Here is an 18,983-nt window from a genome sequence, read left to right on the forward strand (position 1 = left end):
CCCACCACGGTCCCACGTGTACATGGGGGGGCTGTAGACTTTAGATATATGTTGACTGATGGTGAACACTAGGGTGGGAACTTCTGGAGAGCCCCGATACGAGGTTCACGATGATCCCACAATATAGCGATACAACAATTAACAAAACATGGGTTCGTAAATTGATCGACTATATTCTACGATACAACTGTTACAGAAAAACAAGTTATCTCTTAATGCCAATATAATTTTGTCTTCCTCACAGACTGAAAATATTTCAACATTTGTGTAAGAAAAAAAAACAGGCAGCTGCACTATATTAATGCAATATTTCAAAAATTTAGTGTCTTCTAACTCCTTGACGGTCGTCCCATTCATTTAAATTGGAAGGACTGTTTTTGATATAGGGATGTCCCGATGACATATTTTTGGACCGGAGTCCCAGTCACCCGATTTTGAGTCGAGATCTGATGCCGTTTGAGTACCGTATTTTCACGACTATACAGTGCATCATATTTTTAGCCGCAGTGTCAATAACAAGTGCTATTTCTGTATTTTACACACATAAAGGACGCACTGTTTTTATAGACGCAGCCAGGCATGGCAAAACATGCACCAGCTTAAACATACACGCTACCCCCACACGCTAAAAACACATTTTTAAAAAGGCAACGGAAGCAAAACTGAGTTCGGTTGTGCTTTATTTAGCCATTTTACAATGTACTCACGTCATCATCACCCACAAATCCATCAAAGTCCTCATTTTCTGTTTCCGAATTGAACAATTGTCCAAATGAGTCATCGAAAATGCTGAGTTTTATACGTTCGGTCAGGCGGCCACAATCCATTCGCAAATAGTAGCTAGCTAGTAGCTAGCGTAACTTTTCCAATGCTGCTTTCCATGCTTCGTCAAGCTGTGTTGATGTCGACGTATACAGGCCACAATCCATTGGGTGTATTGACAAAAGAACTACATATCCCAGCAGTCACTGCGCAGTACTTTTTCTACGGGGAAAATAGTAGAGTCGGGGGCTGCTTGCCGTAGTTGAGAGATGGTGTACCCTATCGACTGATTTATTTTATTTTATCGTGATAACAATTGTAGTATTGGTGCATTTTATAAAGCGCACTGGATTATAAGGCGCCCTGTCTATTTTGGAGAAAATTTAAGACTTATGTGCGCCTTATAGTCGTGAAAATACGGTAATAAAAATGCACATCCAAAAATCTTTTTGTGGTACAGGATAAACCATCCAAAGCCTCACGCCTGGCACGGTAAAGCACCAACTTAGAAAGCAGCGGCAGGAAATGTGTGTTTGTGTGTACTATCACTCGTGTTAATGAGTAATAGCGTCTGCCTCCAGAGAACCTGATAAACGTCAGGTCGAGGACGGCGACTCTCGCGCACAAACAGCGTAAACACGCAAACTGAGCACTCCCACGCACTCTGTTTCAAATCGCTCTTCTCGTTGTCAGTGGTGGTTAAGACTGGATTATTTACGTTCAGTTTGTAAACAAGCATTGGTTTTGCCTCAACACGCCCTTTATTGTCATTGGAAGTCGAAGGTCGCCGCGGCCTCGACAAACACGTTCTTGGCTCGAGTCGACGCAGGAAGCTGCTTCCCGCTTTCTGAATACTACAAATAATGCGCAGATGTGATCACAAAGGACTTGATGGTTACACACAGGTGGAATTTCATCGTCTGTGGCGATGACTTGAACGAGAGCGCTTTACCACGTCACCCCCATGGCGGGTCTGGTGGCTGGCACGCTATGAAGTGCTTTAATGATAGGAGGAAACGGCTTTTGAATGCGTGTGGTGTCGACGATTAGTCGGGTGTTTGAGTGAGTGTGGCCATGATGACAACATGCACTAAATCCTCCCCTTAGGCTTGATGTTAACTGTCACAATAGACTAACTAGAAGAAGAATGTGTGTTTCAGGAGAGAATTTAGCTCATTGGCTGCCATTTACAGTGCCATACGTTCAATTTATTTACTTAAAAATGGGCATTCAGAGCTAGTACTGTATTTTCCCGACTATAAGTTGCACATTTTTTTCATATTTTGGTTGGGCCGCTGACTAATCTGTGATTTATTTGTATATTTTTTTTCTTCCTCTCGCTCACTATTTCTGATCTTTTTATTTTAGGTAATGGTTATCTGGAAAATTCTTGTTAGCTAAAGCCTATTTCGCCCGTTTTTCTACATTTTACAATGGTGATGTGAACACGTGTTCTTGTTTTCTGGTTAAAAAAAATGCTCTCCCTAAAATGCAACTTGTGTATATATTTTTTAAAGTTTTGTGACATCTTGGCCCAATCTTATCAACAACTCTTGTCTGGCTTTCCGGCCAACAGCAACAGCGTTCTTGTGATGGACCCTCCGGACCCTTCCAAGTCCGCTGTCTTTCATCACTATTTCAGCGCAGCGAGAACGTTGGCAACATGTGGGGTTTTTTGTTCTTTTATTTCCATCTATGGCAAGTTAGCAGCGAGCGCTATGATGTCTTCAATTTCATCCTGTGATAATAACATAGTGATGTAACTTCAGTTCGTAGATATGGTTATTTTTAACTAAATGTCACCATGTCAATAGAAAGTAGCAATATGCTTGCACTCTACTATAGAGCTACCGTATTTTTGGGACAAGTTGCAACTGAATCAAAGTCAAATATAATGCCATCATAGACGATATTCGGGTGGAAATTTTGGTGCGATTAAAAACAATTGCGAGCAACCTGTTGGTTCCTTTTGTCAACCAGTGACATCTTTTTAATACGATGCTTGGCAGGAGCATATCGATAATTTAGGTATCTATCGCTGTATATCAGCATATTGATGCATTGTGACATCCCTTTTTTTCTAGATGTGCAAAAGTGACTTCAGCAGGAAAAAAACGACAACTTCTTGTCGTCGGGCTGCACAATAATGCATAAAAGCAGATGTGCACGTGCAACTCACGTGCACACACGAAGGGACTGACACACAAACATCCTTCAAGGTGCTGCAGGATGTCACATGGAAAAGAATATAAAAGCCAAATGGACTAAACAGACTGGAAAGTTGTAAAAGGGGCTGAAACTATCTTTTCTTTCACCCCACACACACTACACTAGAAATAAATGGGGATGTTTTTTGTCACAATTTGGTGGAACCATAAGGTTTTGGCAAAAACTAACTTCGATATGTACCAAAACAAAATTTAAACTGGGAAGAATTTATAAATGGTCAAAATGGCATCGATTTTCCCTTGAGTAGGTTCGTCATTCTGTCTTCTTTTTACCTTGGAGAAAGGTTAGCTGTCCAAAATCGAGCGGTTCACTAAGAGGTTCTGCTCCTGTAAAGCTTTCCTGTGTGTGTGTGTTTTGTGTGAGAAAGACGGCGTGTGCGATAAATCACTCCGGGCCGATAAAGCGCTGATATACGACTCGGCCAGAGAGGGAGAGTGTGAATGAGCATGACGAGGGGAGTGATGCGGAGGAACAGTCTCATGAGGGTCATGTCGTTTAAGAGCGGGGCCTGGGCGAGGGGGTGAAGGCTGGGGGGGGGGGGGGGGGTCGCGTCAGTGGGAATGAGATTTCAATCTGGTGGAACAAGGGAAGAAGAGAAAATAAAACGGGATACTGGAAATATACTGTTCGCCATAGCTGGCAACCCAAACTCACCCCATGGAGTTTTTGCTTCACTTTGGGAAGATCTTTCAGTGGGGTGTGTGTGTGTATATTGTGCCCATGCCTACGTGGGTTTTCTCCGGGTACAACGGTTTCCACCCGCATCCCAAAAATGTGCATGCTGTGAGGATACGTGGTACACAAAATTAATGATTGACAAACGACATGGACACATTGACATTGCATTTATGGACGCACAATTTAAAAAAAAAATGCTTTCAATAAGAATTCTTGCTACAAACATGGCGCATAGCTTGTGAGCTATTTTGGAGAGAGTGAGAGTTTTGTGCAACTGTGTCTTTTTTTAGTCGGGGTGTTTTTGCATTGTGGAAGGAGTCATGAGAAGACGCCACTCGGCCTCCCCTGCTTCCTTCTCTTCCTGTCCTCCGCTCCTCTGCCGTATTTCATTTCCACTTTTTTCTAGGCTCACACTCTCACTCCCTAAAATTCCATCATCCTTTAGTCAATACTCTTTGATTTCAAGTCATTTATTGACGCTTTGCAAACCCCAAAATGCTGTAAAATACAACATACCTTTGCTGTAATGTTTATCAGCACGGAAAGAATCTTGTTCATGACATTGAAAAAGCCACCAAATTCTATTTTTCAGATTTTTTAATTTATTTATTTTTGTTAAAATGCATGTAAAAAACTGTTATTGGGGGCTGACACTTTTTTAATGGCGGTTTGGGCTGAACGATGTTGGAAAAAACTAATGTTGTGACTTTTTGCAGGTTAAAAATGTTTTTCACCAGCTTTCAATATCAAATTTCCTATTTTACTAACTACCACAGCACATAGTTTGTGCATGAGATAACTTGAGTCGATGTCCACTGCCATGACCGCCGTCCCTGAGAGAGCAAAATCGTTTGCGCAAGTGAAGGATGTCATTTTTACTCATTGCAGGTCCGCCCAGGGTGTCGGAGCGCGTGTCCCACCGCCAGAGCGCGCGGCTGGGCCGCACGGCCAAACTCCCGTGCCCCGTGGAGGGCGACCCCCCGCCGCTCATCATGTGGACCAAAGGTGGGCGCAACATCCACAGCGGCTGGACTCGCTTCCGGGTCCTTCAGCACGCCTTGCGCATCAAAGAGGTGGAGGCCGACGACGGCGGATCGTACGTTTGCAAGGCCACCAACGGCTTCGGCAGCGTCAGCGTCAACTACACGCTCATCATCATCGGTGAGTGCCCTATCTTGTCACTTATTGATTTATTTTTGGGGTACTTTTATTTCATTTGTAGGTCACAATTGAATACCCAAAATGTGATGCACACAAAAAAATTGTCACTTGTCTTATCAACAGTTAAGTGGGTAAAAAAAAAGGCAGCACACCCCTACTCGAATGAGAACGATATCAATCATTTCCATAAATTAGATTATGTCAGCTACTAAGTGTTTGAGTGGGTGAGGGAGGGGGCGATATAAGGGGGGACAGCAGCTGTCATGGTGGGCGTCCAGAGGTGCAGCTGTTGCCTCTCTATCACTTCTGGCTGTTTTTTTTTTTTTTTTTTTGGCCGCTATTCATGTTGTAACTAAACAAAAGGCATTTCGTTTGTACTTTTCACAAATTTTCTGAAGTCAATGGTTGCCATTGTTGCCGTAAGACACGTGTCAAAGTGGCGGCCTGGGGGCCAAATCTGGCCCGCCGCATCATTTTGTGCGGCCCGGGAAAGTAAATCATGAGTGCCGATTTTCTGTTTTAGGATCAAATTAAAATGAAGAGTAGAGATGTATATTAAATTTCCTGATTTTCCCCCTTTTAAATCAATAATTGTAATTTTTTAATCCATTTTTTCTGTGTTTTTAGTTCAAAAATAATTTTGTAAAAACTAAAAATATATTTAAAAAAAAGCTAAAATAAACATTGTTTTAAATCTATAAAAAAAACTGAATATTCGGGGCTTTTAATCCAGTTCTTTTAATCCATTTATAAAAAAATATATCTAAATATTATATCTAAAATGGTCCGGCCCACATGAAATGGAGTTGACGTTAACGCGGCCCGCGAACCAATCCGAGTCTGACACCCCTGCCGTAAGATGTCTAATCCATTTGAAGAGGGAGTCTGGCTACGAGTGAAAAGACTGATGGTTCATTCCTCCCTTGTCTTTTTTTTCCCTGCAACCGCCGTTTCATTCTGTCAATATTATCTCAGTTTCACATCTCGGGGTCCAATCTTCCACCACGCCGCCCTGCTCAAGAGGCATTTTACTTGGACGTATGAACGCGCAGATGGAAACATGGCAAAACCTAGTGGTGTGAATGAAAGCGAATTCAAGACGTCCGGGTTACCCGTTTTCCACATTCCAGGAATTCTTACTTTTCCCATGTTTGCACATTTTCCACTTCCATAAAAAAAGCAAATCAGACTTTCAACAACATTTTTTTTTTACATACCGATGTCCAAATGTTCCGCTCATTCAGAACATTTGGAAGCTATTTTTCACCTACAAATGACCCACCTGTCAGCAAAAGATTCACAAATCAAAAGATGTTTAGCTGCGCATATTCACATTTCTAGATCAATTCCAAATGTTCTGCTTACTGTCATTTTGACTTAAACATTTCAACTTCAACTCCCACATTTTACATTTCACAATCCGTCGAAATCCTCACTTAAGCGCCATCTTGAGAAGCCAGTTTTTGTCTATACAGAACACAAATTTAATCTAATACTATATATTAGAATCTGCAACTTCCACTATACTATGATTTTCGTGTGCGGTCGATTGGTCGCCGGTCTTTTGGTCGCCCCGACCGCGACAATGGGCGACCAAAAGACAGACGACCAAAAGACGGCGACCAAAAGACTGGCGACCAATCAACCGCACACGAAAATCATAGTATAGTGGAAGTTGCAAATTTTGTATGTACATGCGTTGTCCCTTTAAGAAGCTACGTCAGTCAGGGTCTTAACAAGTTCTCCAACAAAAAACAATAAAATTCCGGGAAATTTGGAGCTTTTCTCTAGCCTAATAATTACTAGGGCATTAAGTATGGCTAAATAGTAATTCACAGTTTGTATTTAGGGAATTTGAGCAACGATTTAAATGGTAATTATCACTTACCTTCCGGGCGACCAAAAGACCGGCAACCAAAAGATCGGCGACCAAAAGACCGGCGACCACTCGACCGTGTACCATGATTTTGATACAATATGGTAAGACAACAATTATTAACACACAGGTTAGGAAATGAAACTCAAATATTCTACAATGCGACAATTATTGAGAAAAAACAAGCTATCCTATACTTTTAAAGGAGTGGGTTTGAATTAGTGTTTTTTTCTTGGCTCCTCCCAGTCAAAAAAATGATAACTTATGTTACAGTCTACATAACTAACTCTCCTTTAGTAGAAGATGAGTTATGCAAACTTGTCCAAAGCAGAAGCGCTGACAACAGCGGAGCGTGTCTGGATCGGCAAAAGGAAATGGTGCAGGAAAAAAAACACCAAAAAAACAAAAAGGAAGGAAGCAGCTTGGCGCGTGTGTGGCGTGCGATGATTTAGCAGCTGGCTCGGAACACGACATGTGCTTTTAATCTGGCGACATCAACGCAAAACGCCTTTATTCTAGTTTAAACCCCCCCCAGACTGACCCAATACCGTGAATAAACGGATTGGACGTCAATCACGGTCAATGGCAACTCAGATTTTTTCTGTCCCGGGTTCTTCGCCCCATTTTTTTGACCCATTCTCAAGTTTCTTCATTTTTAATTGAGATATCAGCTGCCTGTCTGGGAAGGATGTAAAGGTGGCCAAGGTTTGCGAGCTAATTGCTATGACTCACACACACACACACACACACACACACACACACACACACACACACACACACACACACACACACACACACACACATGCAAACACACACATACACACACGTGCAGTAACGTAAGAGAGTGCGCGATTGCGTGGAAAGCAGCTCAAATAACCCGAGCTCACTTTGTCACACACTCACCTTCTAACAAGCCCAGCGGACCATCTGGACCGCTCTTAAATGTGCGTGTATTTACTACGTGGAGCGGCGGATTCTTGCGCTCAAGTTACACGCCGTTAATGGCAAAAAATGCAGCGGGTGAACATGTTTGTTTAACTGCTGGAGGCCTCTCACACATTTTAATTTTTTGTTTTACGATGTTTGTGTGCCAGTGTGAACATGACGTTGATTATGACCTCAGCTGAGCACCAATGACGCCAGGCTAGTGGTATTTTTTTAATTTAAAAGTAATATTTCTCTTGCATAATTCCAAGTACTAGTCTAGCTAGGTTTGACTTTGTATAGGCTATCATTCTTTTCGACTGGGACCAGTTAAAATGAATCTTTTGTTGACATTTTTGTCTTTTCAAATTAGTCAAATAAACCAGAGGTGTATGAGCATAATGCAAAAAATATATATGTATATATGTAGTACGTCACAGGTGTCAAAGTGGTGGCCCGGGGGCCAAATCTGGCCCGCCGCATCATTTTTGTGTGGCCGAGAAGTTAAATCATGAGTGCCGACTTTCTGTTTTAGGATCAAATTCAAATGATTATAGATGATGTACATTACATTTCCAGATTTTCCCTTTTTTTAAAACAATCATTGCAATTTTTTCACCCATTTTTTTTTTCTTTTGTGTTTTTAGTTCAAAGCGCATTTTGTAAGATCTAAAAATAAATATATAGATATTTTCCGTTTTCCACTTTAATATTGAACATAATTAAAAAATATGTTTTGTTTCCATTAGAAATGAAAAACATGATTAAAAGAAATGTCCTGTTACTAAGAAAAAAAAGCTCAAATAAACATAGCTTTAGATCTATAAAAACTGACTATTTAGGGCACATGTGTCAAAGTGGCGGCCCTGGGGCCAAATGTGGCCCGCCACATCATATTGTGTGGCCCGGGAAAGTAAATCATGAGTGCCGACTTTCTGTTTTAGGATCAAATTAAAATTAAGAGTATAGATGTATATTAAATTTCCTGATTTTCCCCCTTTTAAATCAATAATTGTAATTTTTTAATCATTTTTGTCTGTGTTTTTGTTAAAAAATCATTTTGTAAAATCTAAAAATATTTTAAAAAAAGCTAAAATGAACATTGTTTTAGATCTATAAAAAACGGAATATTCAGGGCTTTTAATCCAGTCCTTTTAATCCATTTATATAAAAAATATCTAAATATTATATCTAAAATGGTCCGGGCCCCTGTGAAATCAAGTTGACGTTAAAGCGGCCCGCGAACCAACCGGAGTCTGACACCCCCTGACTTGGGGCATTTGATACAGTTCTTTTAATCCAATTAAAAAAAATCTAAATATTAGATCTAAAATGGTCCAGCCCTGATGAAATGGAGTTGACGTTAATGCGGCCCGCGAACCAACCCGAGTTTGACACCCCTGCAGTACGTTGTATATCATGAAAGCGGTTTTAAAGTGCAAAGAGAAAAAGTCCAGCAAAAGAGTAAAAAAAAATCCCCCAAAAATCACAAGCAAACGAGCTCCATTTATCACATTGGACAATCAACTTCCTTTTAGGGAACTTTATCTTTCTGTCTTATGTGCTGCACAACTGATTTACCAAAACAAAAAGAAGGACTTCAAAGTATTCGGATGATGTCTTCTCTAACTTGTTGCCATTCTAAGAGGAGGAGGAGGAGGAGGAAGGTGATAAAGATGCTATTCTCAGTCCATGTCGAGTATTTGTCGTGCCGATTCAGTCAGCGTGCAGATAACGTCATTATCTGGCCGTTCCCGACGTGTTCCAACCAGAGCGTCCGTGCTTTGTTCCCGATGGCATCTCCTGCGGAAGCACCGAGAAGAAAAAAATAAGTCAATTCTAGACTTTTTTCTTTCTTCTCTGCTGTCAAGCCTGGCGTCTCTTTTAGCGTAGGTGAAACGAGGCACAACCGTAGGATGTGGGACAGACAGGCGTGAAATGAAGGCAGTCAAATACCCCCCCCCCACACCTCAAAAACGTCGAGAGGCGGCGTCCAGATGCGCGTGTGCGCTTGCTGACATATGACTTTGCCTCTATCCCGTTGGCAAAAACATTGTTTGAAATGCGACTCGGCGGGCCAACTTTCCCGCCGTGTTTACGTCTCCACGTCGTCACGGTGGCTCGGAGATTTCCGTCTCCGGACCGCCATAGGGGCCCCGTGCCGGCTCCAACACGGGGACTAAATCTGCCCCAGGTGATACCCCTATCGCTTTCAATGGCAGCCATTTATTAATACGAATAACAAATAATAAATACATTTTGAACGTCAAATATTTTATATCTATTTCCCGTCCTCTGAAAATGACGTTTTTGGGTTAGATTTTTTTTTCTTCGTTGTTTAATGACATTTTTCCTCTGTCGTTTTGGACATTTTATTCAAATCCGGGGGTTTTCGCAATTTGACAAGCGTCTGATTATGGATTGCGCTCGAGGGTCCGCCGTCCTTAACAAGGGGGGCTACTTTTCAAGGCGCATGTAGAAAAATGCGGGCCATTGACAGAGATTTTTGGTCATCTGGAGGAGTTTTTTCCTCATTAGTGGCGAGATGGAGTGGCCCGCTTCTATTGTGGCGTTCTCCTCCAATCAGAGGGAATTGCTATGGACAATTGGCCGGGAAGACCAAGCTGGAGGAGAAGCGGGTGAAGAGTGCGGAACCATGATTACAAATGGAAAAAAAAGCCTCTTTGAAGTTTTACAAACTTTTGTTGGAATCCATCAAAGACCTCACCACCTCCTTCTCCTCTTCTACTGGGTCTCTCGTTCGTCTTGGATCCTTTTTGTCTCTTAATGACATGTATGGGCCAAGTGTTGCAGTACCAGGCAAAACTGTAGGGGTAGACACAGAGGATGCATTTATAACAGCCTTCCAATTTGTTAAAATGTTTTATTTTAGTTTCAGAAAGTTCAAACGAACTAAAACCATCCAATGGAATGATCCGTGCAACATTGCATCGTCACTCTAGAGTAAAATATTCCAATCCAAATGTAATGTTATCGGCCCACAAACAACTTGGAGAGTATAAAAAGAACTGTTTTTGTATTTAATATAATAAGCATAATGGTGGCAGTATGTGATCAATGTGCTCCTGCCAATAATCATTATATCATTTTAAAAAGTTAATAAAGAAACCATCAGGCTGCTACCATTTCAAATGAATTGGACGCCTGTCTCTGTCAATGGCACTCAGCCAGTTAAAGAGAAATGTTTAGTCACCCAACTACAAAGTCCCACAATCGCCCGTATTTCTTGTTTACGGCACCGAAAATATTGACTTGCACGGCCGCCAAGCGTAGCGCTAACCGTACTGAGTCGTCGTGTCATGTGACGATCACAAGGCTTTTTATTTGACATTGTTGTCAAGAGCCGTCCATCAAAGAAAGCTTGTCAGCGTGACGTCTTGCACTCCCGCGTGCCGACATGTCTTTGAAGTTGAAAACACGCATTCCCGGGAGACGCACAGAGGCCGACGTGCACGTTTCTGCAAACTCGCGTATGTCTTTTTGTCGGATCTTGGACGAATTGTTTAGCGCTTTACATTGGACCGACATCCAATCCGATAACCGACCTGTCGCGGCCCCCCTGGTCTAAAGTGAAGCAGAGTTTTGTATTTCCCCAAGTTCTGATCGGATGCCACGAATGGACTTCATGCACTAATTACATCCACCTGTGTGCGAGCGCGAGTGTTTGTGAGAGCGTACGAATGACATCATGGACGCAGCATCAAGTGCCAGCGAGGCTGTGCGAGGCATGAGATCTCAGATTCCACTTTCCTTCAAATTCTCAATGGGTTTTCCACTCTAAATTGGTTGGACAGGTCTATGGTCACAGGATACGTGAAAAAGGGGTGTCCAAACAACTGCACGCTGCCCAAAAAACAAAAATATTATTGAATATGGCCTGCACAACAAGCTTGAGTTGAGCCTACATTTTTGCACTTCTCAACTTCAACACTAAATGGATCTAGCCGTTTAAACAGTGCCAGTAATAGCAGACTAGTACTTATATACAGTGGTACCTCGACATATGATCGTAATCCGTTCCGAGACTGAGATCGTATGACGAGATTCTCGAAACTCGAGCGGACGTTTCCCATTGAAATGAATGGAAAACAAATTAATTCGTTCCAACTCTGAAAAAACACCAAAAACAGGATATTGGATTGGAAAAAATGTTTTATTTCTTCTAATTCGCCATCTATTAACATTGTAACACATAACTAGTGGTTTAAGAGTAATAAAATGTGTTTAATCTAACTAAAATTGGGCAGATTTCGCCGACGGGAGACAGAGACGTTTGGGGGCGTGGGGGGGTTCGTTTTTTCCCCCACGGCATCCGCACTCGTAAACGGAACAAACAAATTTAAATTAACTTGGATTAATATATACAGACACACTCAAACATACGTCTAATGTAACATTACACAAAACAAACTAGGCGGCAAAGAAAAAAATGTGAAAGTTTAAGTAAAGAACTCCGTGTTTAAAATGCCCTACAGTATAGAACAAATAGTCCAATGAAAAGAAAGATTTGGCCTGCTGTAATAGATACATACTACATCCATATTAGTGCTGTACGATAAGATGAAATGTGTCGTCGTGTTATAACAGGTGAACGTTGAAGGATTTTAAGTAGGCTCTGTCATCCTTAGAATTTTTCCAAAACGGCTGTTTGAGAATTAAACGTTTGGATTCCAATGTTTGATAAAGACTGGAGGAATCGTGCCCAGAAAAGTCATTTAGGCCTGAACGTTTGGAGTAAAACTATACTGTAAATATCAATCCGCTGACCCCGACCCGCGTATCCGTAACAAGGCATGAAAAGAAAAATATTCCCACTCGGGGAAAGGATAAAATAACCGCGACTGCTCGCGTTTCAGTGGCACTTCCTGAAAAAAGTGTAAAGACAGAAAGAGCTGCATTGTTTCGACGCACCCAAAAAAAATCGGTTTATTCTCCAGTCGGTGTGAGATTGCGCAAATCCACGCGTGATTAACGAGCCGCTCTTTTACGCAGACTCCGTCCGGATCTGTTTTCCATCATTTACTCTTTCGTCTCGTTGGAGCCAAAAAGTCGTCTCGTTCGCGCTCGGACGATATTTGCCTGTGCGTGCGTGCGGGCGGGAGTTGCGTGAAACCGCCGGACCGTAATGTAGCGTTAATCACGTTTGTGGAATGCGTAAAAGAATAGATGGAAAACAAAAGGAACAGAAGTCGTCTGTAATTGTGGCCTTCCAGTCTTTTTATAAACCTCAACCATGTTTGGTTGGACGTCTTTCTAAATCAACAGGGCTCTTTTTTTTTTCATCCTGAGACTCAGCCATTTCTCCACTCAAAGTTCAAAGTTTTCATAGAAGCGGAATCAGGTGAAAGACATTGGCTTTTTATCGCGCACTTATTTATTTTTCTGACGTTAAGCCGCACCTGCTTTTCAATCCAACAGCTAGAAAAAAAAGTATTTATATATTTTTAGTTTAGGAATCTGTCCATATCACTCCAGATTCCATTTTTTTTATAGAAACATGCATTCAAAATAGGTGCAATACATTTTTATATGTATGTAATTGGTTCACTTGAAGTGCAAGTTGTTTTGGATGATTAAAGATTTGATGTCCACTTGTGAAAGATTACCGCTACTACACTTTTTTTAAAATGAGGGATCTATTTAAGGACCTGCAATGCTTTGAACCCGGCGACTTGATCTATTTTCGGGGGGAGCGACACGAGTTTTTATCGTGTCGGGTGGTTTGAGGAGAGAGCCAAAATCTAAATTTAAAAACATCAAAACAGTGTGTGTCCTCTTCAAACACGTATGTCATGTTCAGTAACATAGGGAAATTACATACCGTATTTTTCACGAATATAAGGCGCACATAAAAGTCTTAAATTTTCTCAAAAAATAGACAGGGCGCCTTATAATCCGATGCGCTTTATATATGGACCAATACTAAAATTGTTATCACGATAAGATAAAATATATCAGTCGATAGGGTACACCATCCTCCACAGCTCTCACAACTACGGCAAGCAGCCCCCGACTCTACTATTTTCCCGTAGAAAAAGTACTGCGCAGTGACAGCTGGGATATATAGTTTTTTTGGGTCAATACACCCAATGGATTGTGGCCTGGCAATCGGCATCAACACAGCTTTACGAAGCAACTTTGATGCATTTGTGGGTGATGTTGACGTGAGTACATTGTAAAATGGCTAAATAAAGTACAACCGAACTCAGTTTGGCTTCCGTTGCCTTTTTAAAAACGTGTTTTTAGCGTGTGGGTGTAGCGTGTATGTTTAAGATGGTGTATGTTTTGCCATGCCTGGCTGCGTCTATAAAAACGGTGCGTCCTTTGTGTGTGTAAAATACAGAAATAGCACTCGTTCTTGACACTGCGGCTAAAAATATGATGTGCCGTATAGTCGTGAAACTACGGTATATTTTTTTCATGCACTAGCATGAACACCTTTTAAGATTAGTAGTAGTCAGGTCGAGGAAATATGTCACTAATGCCAAAACACAAAAAAAAATTCCATAGCTGCACACTTTTTTTTTGGGTGGGGCATAATTAGCAGCCGCATTCTCGGTAACATGATGCTTTTAAGTCTTAAAATATCAGGAATGTCAAGCTATTTTTGGGAACTGGAATGAGTGACTTTGGAAGCTTGACTCGAGTCCAAGTCCAAATGAATTTGACGTATGGCGTCGTCAATGGCACGAATTGGACGTATGGCGTCAATCAAAGTAGAGATGTCTCCGATCCGATGGCATGTTCGGAAATCATCCATTTTTTTGTTACATCTGGGATATTTTGTTGCTTTGTAGACCTTAAAATGTCCAAATAAATCGAAATATCGTATTTTCCGAACTATAAGTGGCACTTGGCTGGTCGTAGACACTGTTTTGGTGAACATTTTTGCTGGCAACCTTTTTAAAAATGACAAAGTATTGCGATATATCATCACATGGATATATTGTCACAACCCTAGTCCTCGGTTTCGTGAGGTTTGGCGGCTGTGTGCGAGTGGCGTCACGGTGGCTGCTTTTGGCTCAGACGCCGCGACCGCTAACACGCCACATTTACAAACACACTTTAACGCACACGTAGACGGAGGTTGTGTCCACATATCCAGTGTCTCTGTATTAAATCTTGGAAGGACATGACCCTGTAGGAAAATATTGGCCCTCAGGAACACACACACACACACACACACGCACACAAATACACACAAATACACACTCACACAGTTACTTTGGACAGTGGGGATTCATGTTTCCAGGCGTGTAAACAGCTGCTAGACATATTTTGTTTGTGTGTGTTCTTTGCCTCTGTCGCCGATGAGCCCTTAATTGCTTCCTACTTATGTTTACTTGTTTAAAAAAGATGGATTTGGGGACTTTATATTGAAAACTGGGTTGATAAAAAAGATTTTATGCCCTTGTTATAAAGTTAAAAGGTAATTTGTCATATTCATTCTTTTTTTTTAGTATAATAGTTTTCTCAAATGCGTCTAAATCTTGTGTTTGTATCCTTGGTCAAATGTTTAGAGATACTTTCCTATTCAATAGAATGAGAGTTTCTCAGAACTTTTGTCCATAAGTTTACTTAATAAAACTTGTTAGTTATTGAAAAGTAAACCTTTTATTTATTAAATATGTTTATTTCTTGTTGTATACAAGTGACAATCCTTCATCTGCAAGACTTACTATCCCGTTTTTGTTACATTATTTATTTATATTTTGACCATTTGTTTAGTAGATTTGAACATTTTTAAAACAAAATTTATGTTTTAATGAAAATATTCTATTTCAAACTTATTTCATACAATTTTAAATGTTTTAATTGAATTGGGGTTCTTTTAAAAATGTAAGTTTGCCTTTGTGCTTCTTAATTGTATGTCAAATCAATTATTACATTTCTTATACTCGCCATGTACATTTTGATCCTGATATGATAGTGTATTGTGTTAAGTTCTCTTAGAATGCAGAATCTATGTATCAATCTCTTAGAAAAACATCCAATTTTCTTCTCTTTTTAGATGATTCCGGAACAGGAACAGCCAACTCGGACGATGTTCCAGAACTGGCAGGCAAGCTGGGTAATAAACACATTTGTGTATTTAATCATGCTGAAAAAGGCGCTGAAAAAGGTCACGTGAGGTCAAAGGCTCCAAATAATTTTGCCGCAAACCGCATCGAGTCGCACGTCAAACCAAAGGCCGCGACAAACGCTTTCTCGTTTGGCCATCATTTAGGCCGCACGCTTTCCGCTGACGCCGCGATGATGGGAAAAGGCGTTTTCTTTCTGACCTGGCGGTGAACCTCCCTCTCCATCTGCTCCGTGCTCACCTCCCCTTTGATTTAAACTCGTGTTCCACAGCATCAGTCCGTTACTCTGTGCTGTGTTTTATTTGCATCTCGAAGGCTCGGAGCTCCTTTCTCCTGTTTTTCTTCTTCTTCTTTTTGATTTACGTTCAAACACGCAGCTCCGCCTCCTCCTCCTGTCTGGTTAAAGATGGTTCGGGGCCCGTCCGGTAGCGTTCCTCTATGAGTCGACGGGGACAAAAGGGGGCCAGACTTGAAAGCCTTTTGGGGAATGTTTGTTGTGCGATCCCGCCCAGTGGAGAGCCATTTATAAGAACGTGTCACATAACTCTTTCCACCCGCTTGTTTACATGGCGCTGCAATAACAGGCATGTTTTCATGTGTGGCTGCTGGGGGGTGCAACCCCCCATAAAATACAAGAATAAAAAATAGAATTCTTGGCCTTTCTTAACTGCTCGCGCCATCTCAGATTGGGATTTTTCACATTGATTGTTTTTGAATAACCTTTTAAATTGTTTATTTCTTTGATATCCTTTTTAAAATTAAGTTAATTAAAAGATTTTTTCCTATATTTTATGTTTTTTTATCTTCTCTTCTACATGGAATTTGATATTCTTCAAATATTTATAAATAACGTTAATAAGATGAAGTACTCATATATTTTTTCAGGATTTTTAACATCATTGTTTGAAATTATTACTAGTTTTTACATATGGTTAGCTGACAAAATATTTAACAAACACTAATTTTAAAATTAAATTAATTTAAAAAAAAAATCCTATACTTAGGGTTTTCATGTTCTTTTCTACATGGAATTTGATATTCTTCAAATATTTATAAATAACGTTAATAAAATGTCAAGTATTTTTTCAGGATTTTTAACATCATTGTTTGAAATTATTACTAGTTTTTACATATGTTAGCTGACAAAATATTTAACAAACACTAATTTTAAAATTAAATTAATTAAGTTTTTTTCCTATACTTAATTTTTTTTATGTTCTCTTCTACATGGAATTGGATATTCTTCAAATATTTATAAATAACGTTAATAAAATGAAGTACTCATATATTTTTTCAGGATTTTTAACATCATTGTTTGAAATTATTACTAGTTTTTACATATGGTTAGCTGACAAAATATTTAACAAAAACTAATTTGAGAATAAAACTTATTTGAATAATTATGCTTGAAACAAATCCCCACGTACATAAAAATGATTCATTTCTTTAATATGTTCATATTTTCAGCTCATGTAATTGCAAATGATTTATTATTGACAAGCATGTTTTTTTCTGTGCAATTCTGCTCATCCTTTCCAATGCAAAATAGTCACACAAAAAATAAATAAGTAAAAGACTTTTATTGCTCACTGTTGGCACATCCCACAGCGCGTCCTCGCTTCACCCAGCCCGCCAAAATGAGGAAGCGCGTCATCGCCCGGCCGGTGGGCAGCTCGGTACGCCTCAAGTGCGCCGCCAGCGGCAACCCTCGGCCCGACATCCTGTGGTTAAAAGATGGGCGGCCACTATCCCGTGGCGACCACGGCGGCGGCGAAGAAGACGGAAAGAAGAAATGGACTCTGACTTTGAAGAACCTGGCGCCGGAGCACAGCGGCAAGTACACGTGTCGCGTGTCCAACCGAGCGGGACACATCAACGCCACCTACAAAGTGGAAGTCATACGTAAGTCTTTTTTTTTTTTTTACCAGAACTTTGTTTTATATTCAAATTTGGTGGGTGCGGCTTATACTCAGGTGCGGCTTATAGTCAGGTGCGCCTGTTTTTTTCTTCTTCACTAGTTGTATCGTGAGTAGATTGATTTCCTGACCATGTGTCGACAGAGCGTACAAACTCCAAGCCCATCCTGACGGGAACCCACCCGGTCAACACGACGGTGGACTACGGCGGCAGCACGTCCTTCCAGTGCAAAGTCCGCAGCGACGTCAAGCCGGTGATTCAGTGGCTCAAGCGGGTGGAGGCCGGCGACGAGAGTAAATTCAACTCCACGCTGGAGGTGCGTGTGCCCACATTTCGCTCAATGTGAATGGAGAAAACGGCACTAATATGCGACATTATAGTCACTATATTTAGTACCAAACCTCCCTACAACATTACAAAATACAAGTAATAGACTTGAAATGTATTTATAAATTTAAAATACTGAGGTTTAAATATTGCAAAATCAAACAAATTCACTCCTTAAATAAATAATGATAAAACAGTGCAGTAAATGAATATCAAGTATGCTAAAAGACATTAATAAATAACAAAAAATACACACTTTGTGGTAAAATCTTTATTAGTAAGAAAAAATATACGTATACTATAAGGCACTTTTATTTAAAAATAATAATTTTAGTAAACAAATAGACTCGAGCTGTTAGCGCGTCGGCCTCACAGCTCTGGGGTCCTGGGTTCAAATCCAGGTCACGTCCACCTGTGTGGAGTTTGCATGTTCTCCCCGGGCCTGCATGGGTTTTCTCCGGCTACTCCAATTTCCTCCCACATTCCAAAAACATGTAGGATAAGCTGATTGGACACACTAAATTGCCCCTAGCGAGGATTGATTGGTTGTCCGTCTCCTTGCCCTGCGATTGGCTGGCCACCAATTCAGGGTGTCCCACCGCCTCTGGCCCGGAGTCCGCTGGGATAGGCTGCAGCACCCCCGCGAGCCTAATGAGGATAAACCGGTTTAGAAAATGACATGAGCAAACAAATATAAACAATTGATCCATTTCCTATCCCAAGAACAAAAGAGTTCCCGTTAAGACCGATTGTCTGTTGTCGCTCAGGTGGGGGACCACCGTTACGTAGTCCTGCCCACCGGGGACGTGTGGTCCCGGCCCGACGGCTCGTACCTCAACAAGCTTCTGATCACCCGTGCCAAGAAGGAGGACGCCGGCATGTACATCTGCCTGGGCGCCAACACCATGGGATACAGTTTCAGGAGCGCCTACCTCACTGTCCTGCCGGGTAATCTGACCTATGACCTTTACTATTATGAGCAAACCCGCATAATTCTCAAGAACTAT

At 41.0% G+C, this 18,983-nt stretch overlaps 1 protein-coding gene across 6 annotated transcripts in view; it reads left to right on the plus strand.

Annotated features, from left to right (window-relative positions):
• Window positions 1–18,983, plus strand: part of fgfrl1a (fibroblast growth factor receptor like 1a) — a 55,462-nt gene that overhangs the window by 4,987 nt on the left and 31,492 nt on the right. For all 6 annotated transcript variants that reach the window (XM_077609378.1, XM_077609379.1, XM_077609380.1 and 3 more), the window contains exons 3-7: window positions 4,558–4,830; window positions 15,663–15,722; window positions 17,341–17,634; window positions 17,793–17,965; window positions 18,744–18,924. In XM_077609378.1, coding sequence (XP_077465504.1) covers window positions 4,558–4,830; window positions 15,663–15,722; window positions 17,341–17,634; window positions 17,793–17,965; window positions 18,744–18,924 — 981 coding nt within the window. The remainder of the gene's footprint in view (window positions 1–4,557; window positions 4,831–15,662; window positions 15,723–17,340; window positions 17,635–17,792; window positions 17,966–18,743; window positions 18,925–18,983) is intronic.

Source organism: Stigmatopora argus, chromosome 9 (genome assembly GCF_051989625.1).
Source record: "Stigmatopora argus isolate UIUO_Sarg chromosome 9, RoL_Sarg_1.0, whole genome shotgun sequence".
Lineage (NCBI taxonomy): Eukaryota > Metazoa > Chordata > Actinopteri > Syngnathiformes > Syngnathidae > Stigmatopora > Stigmatopora argus.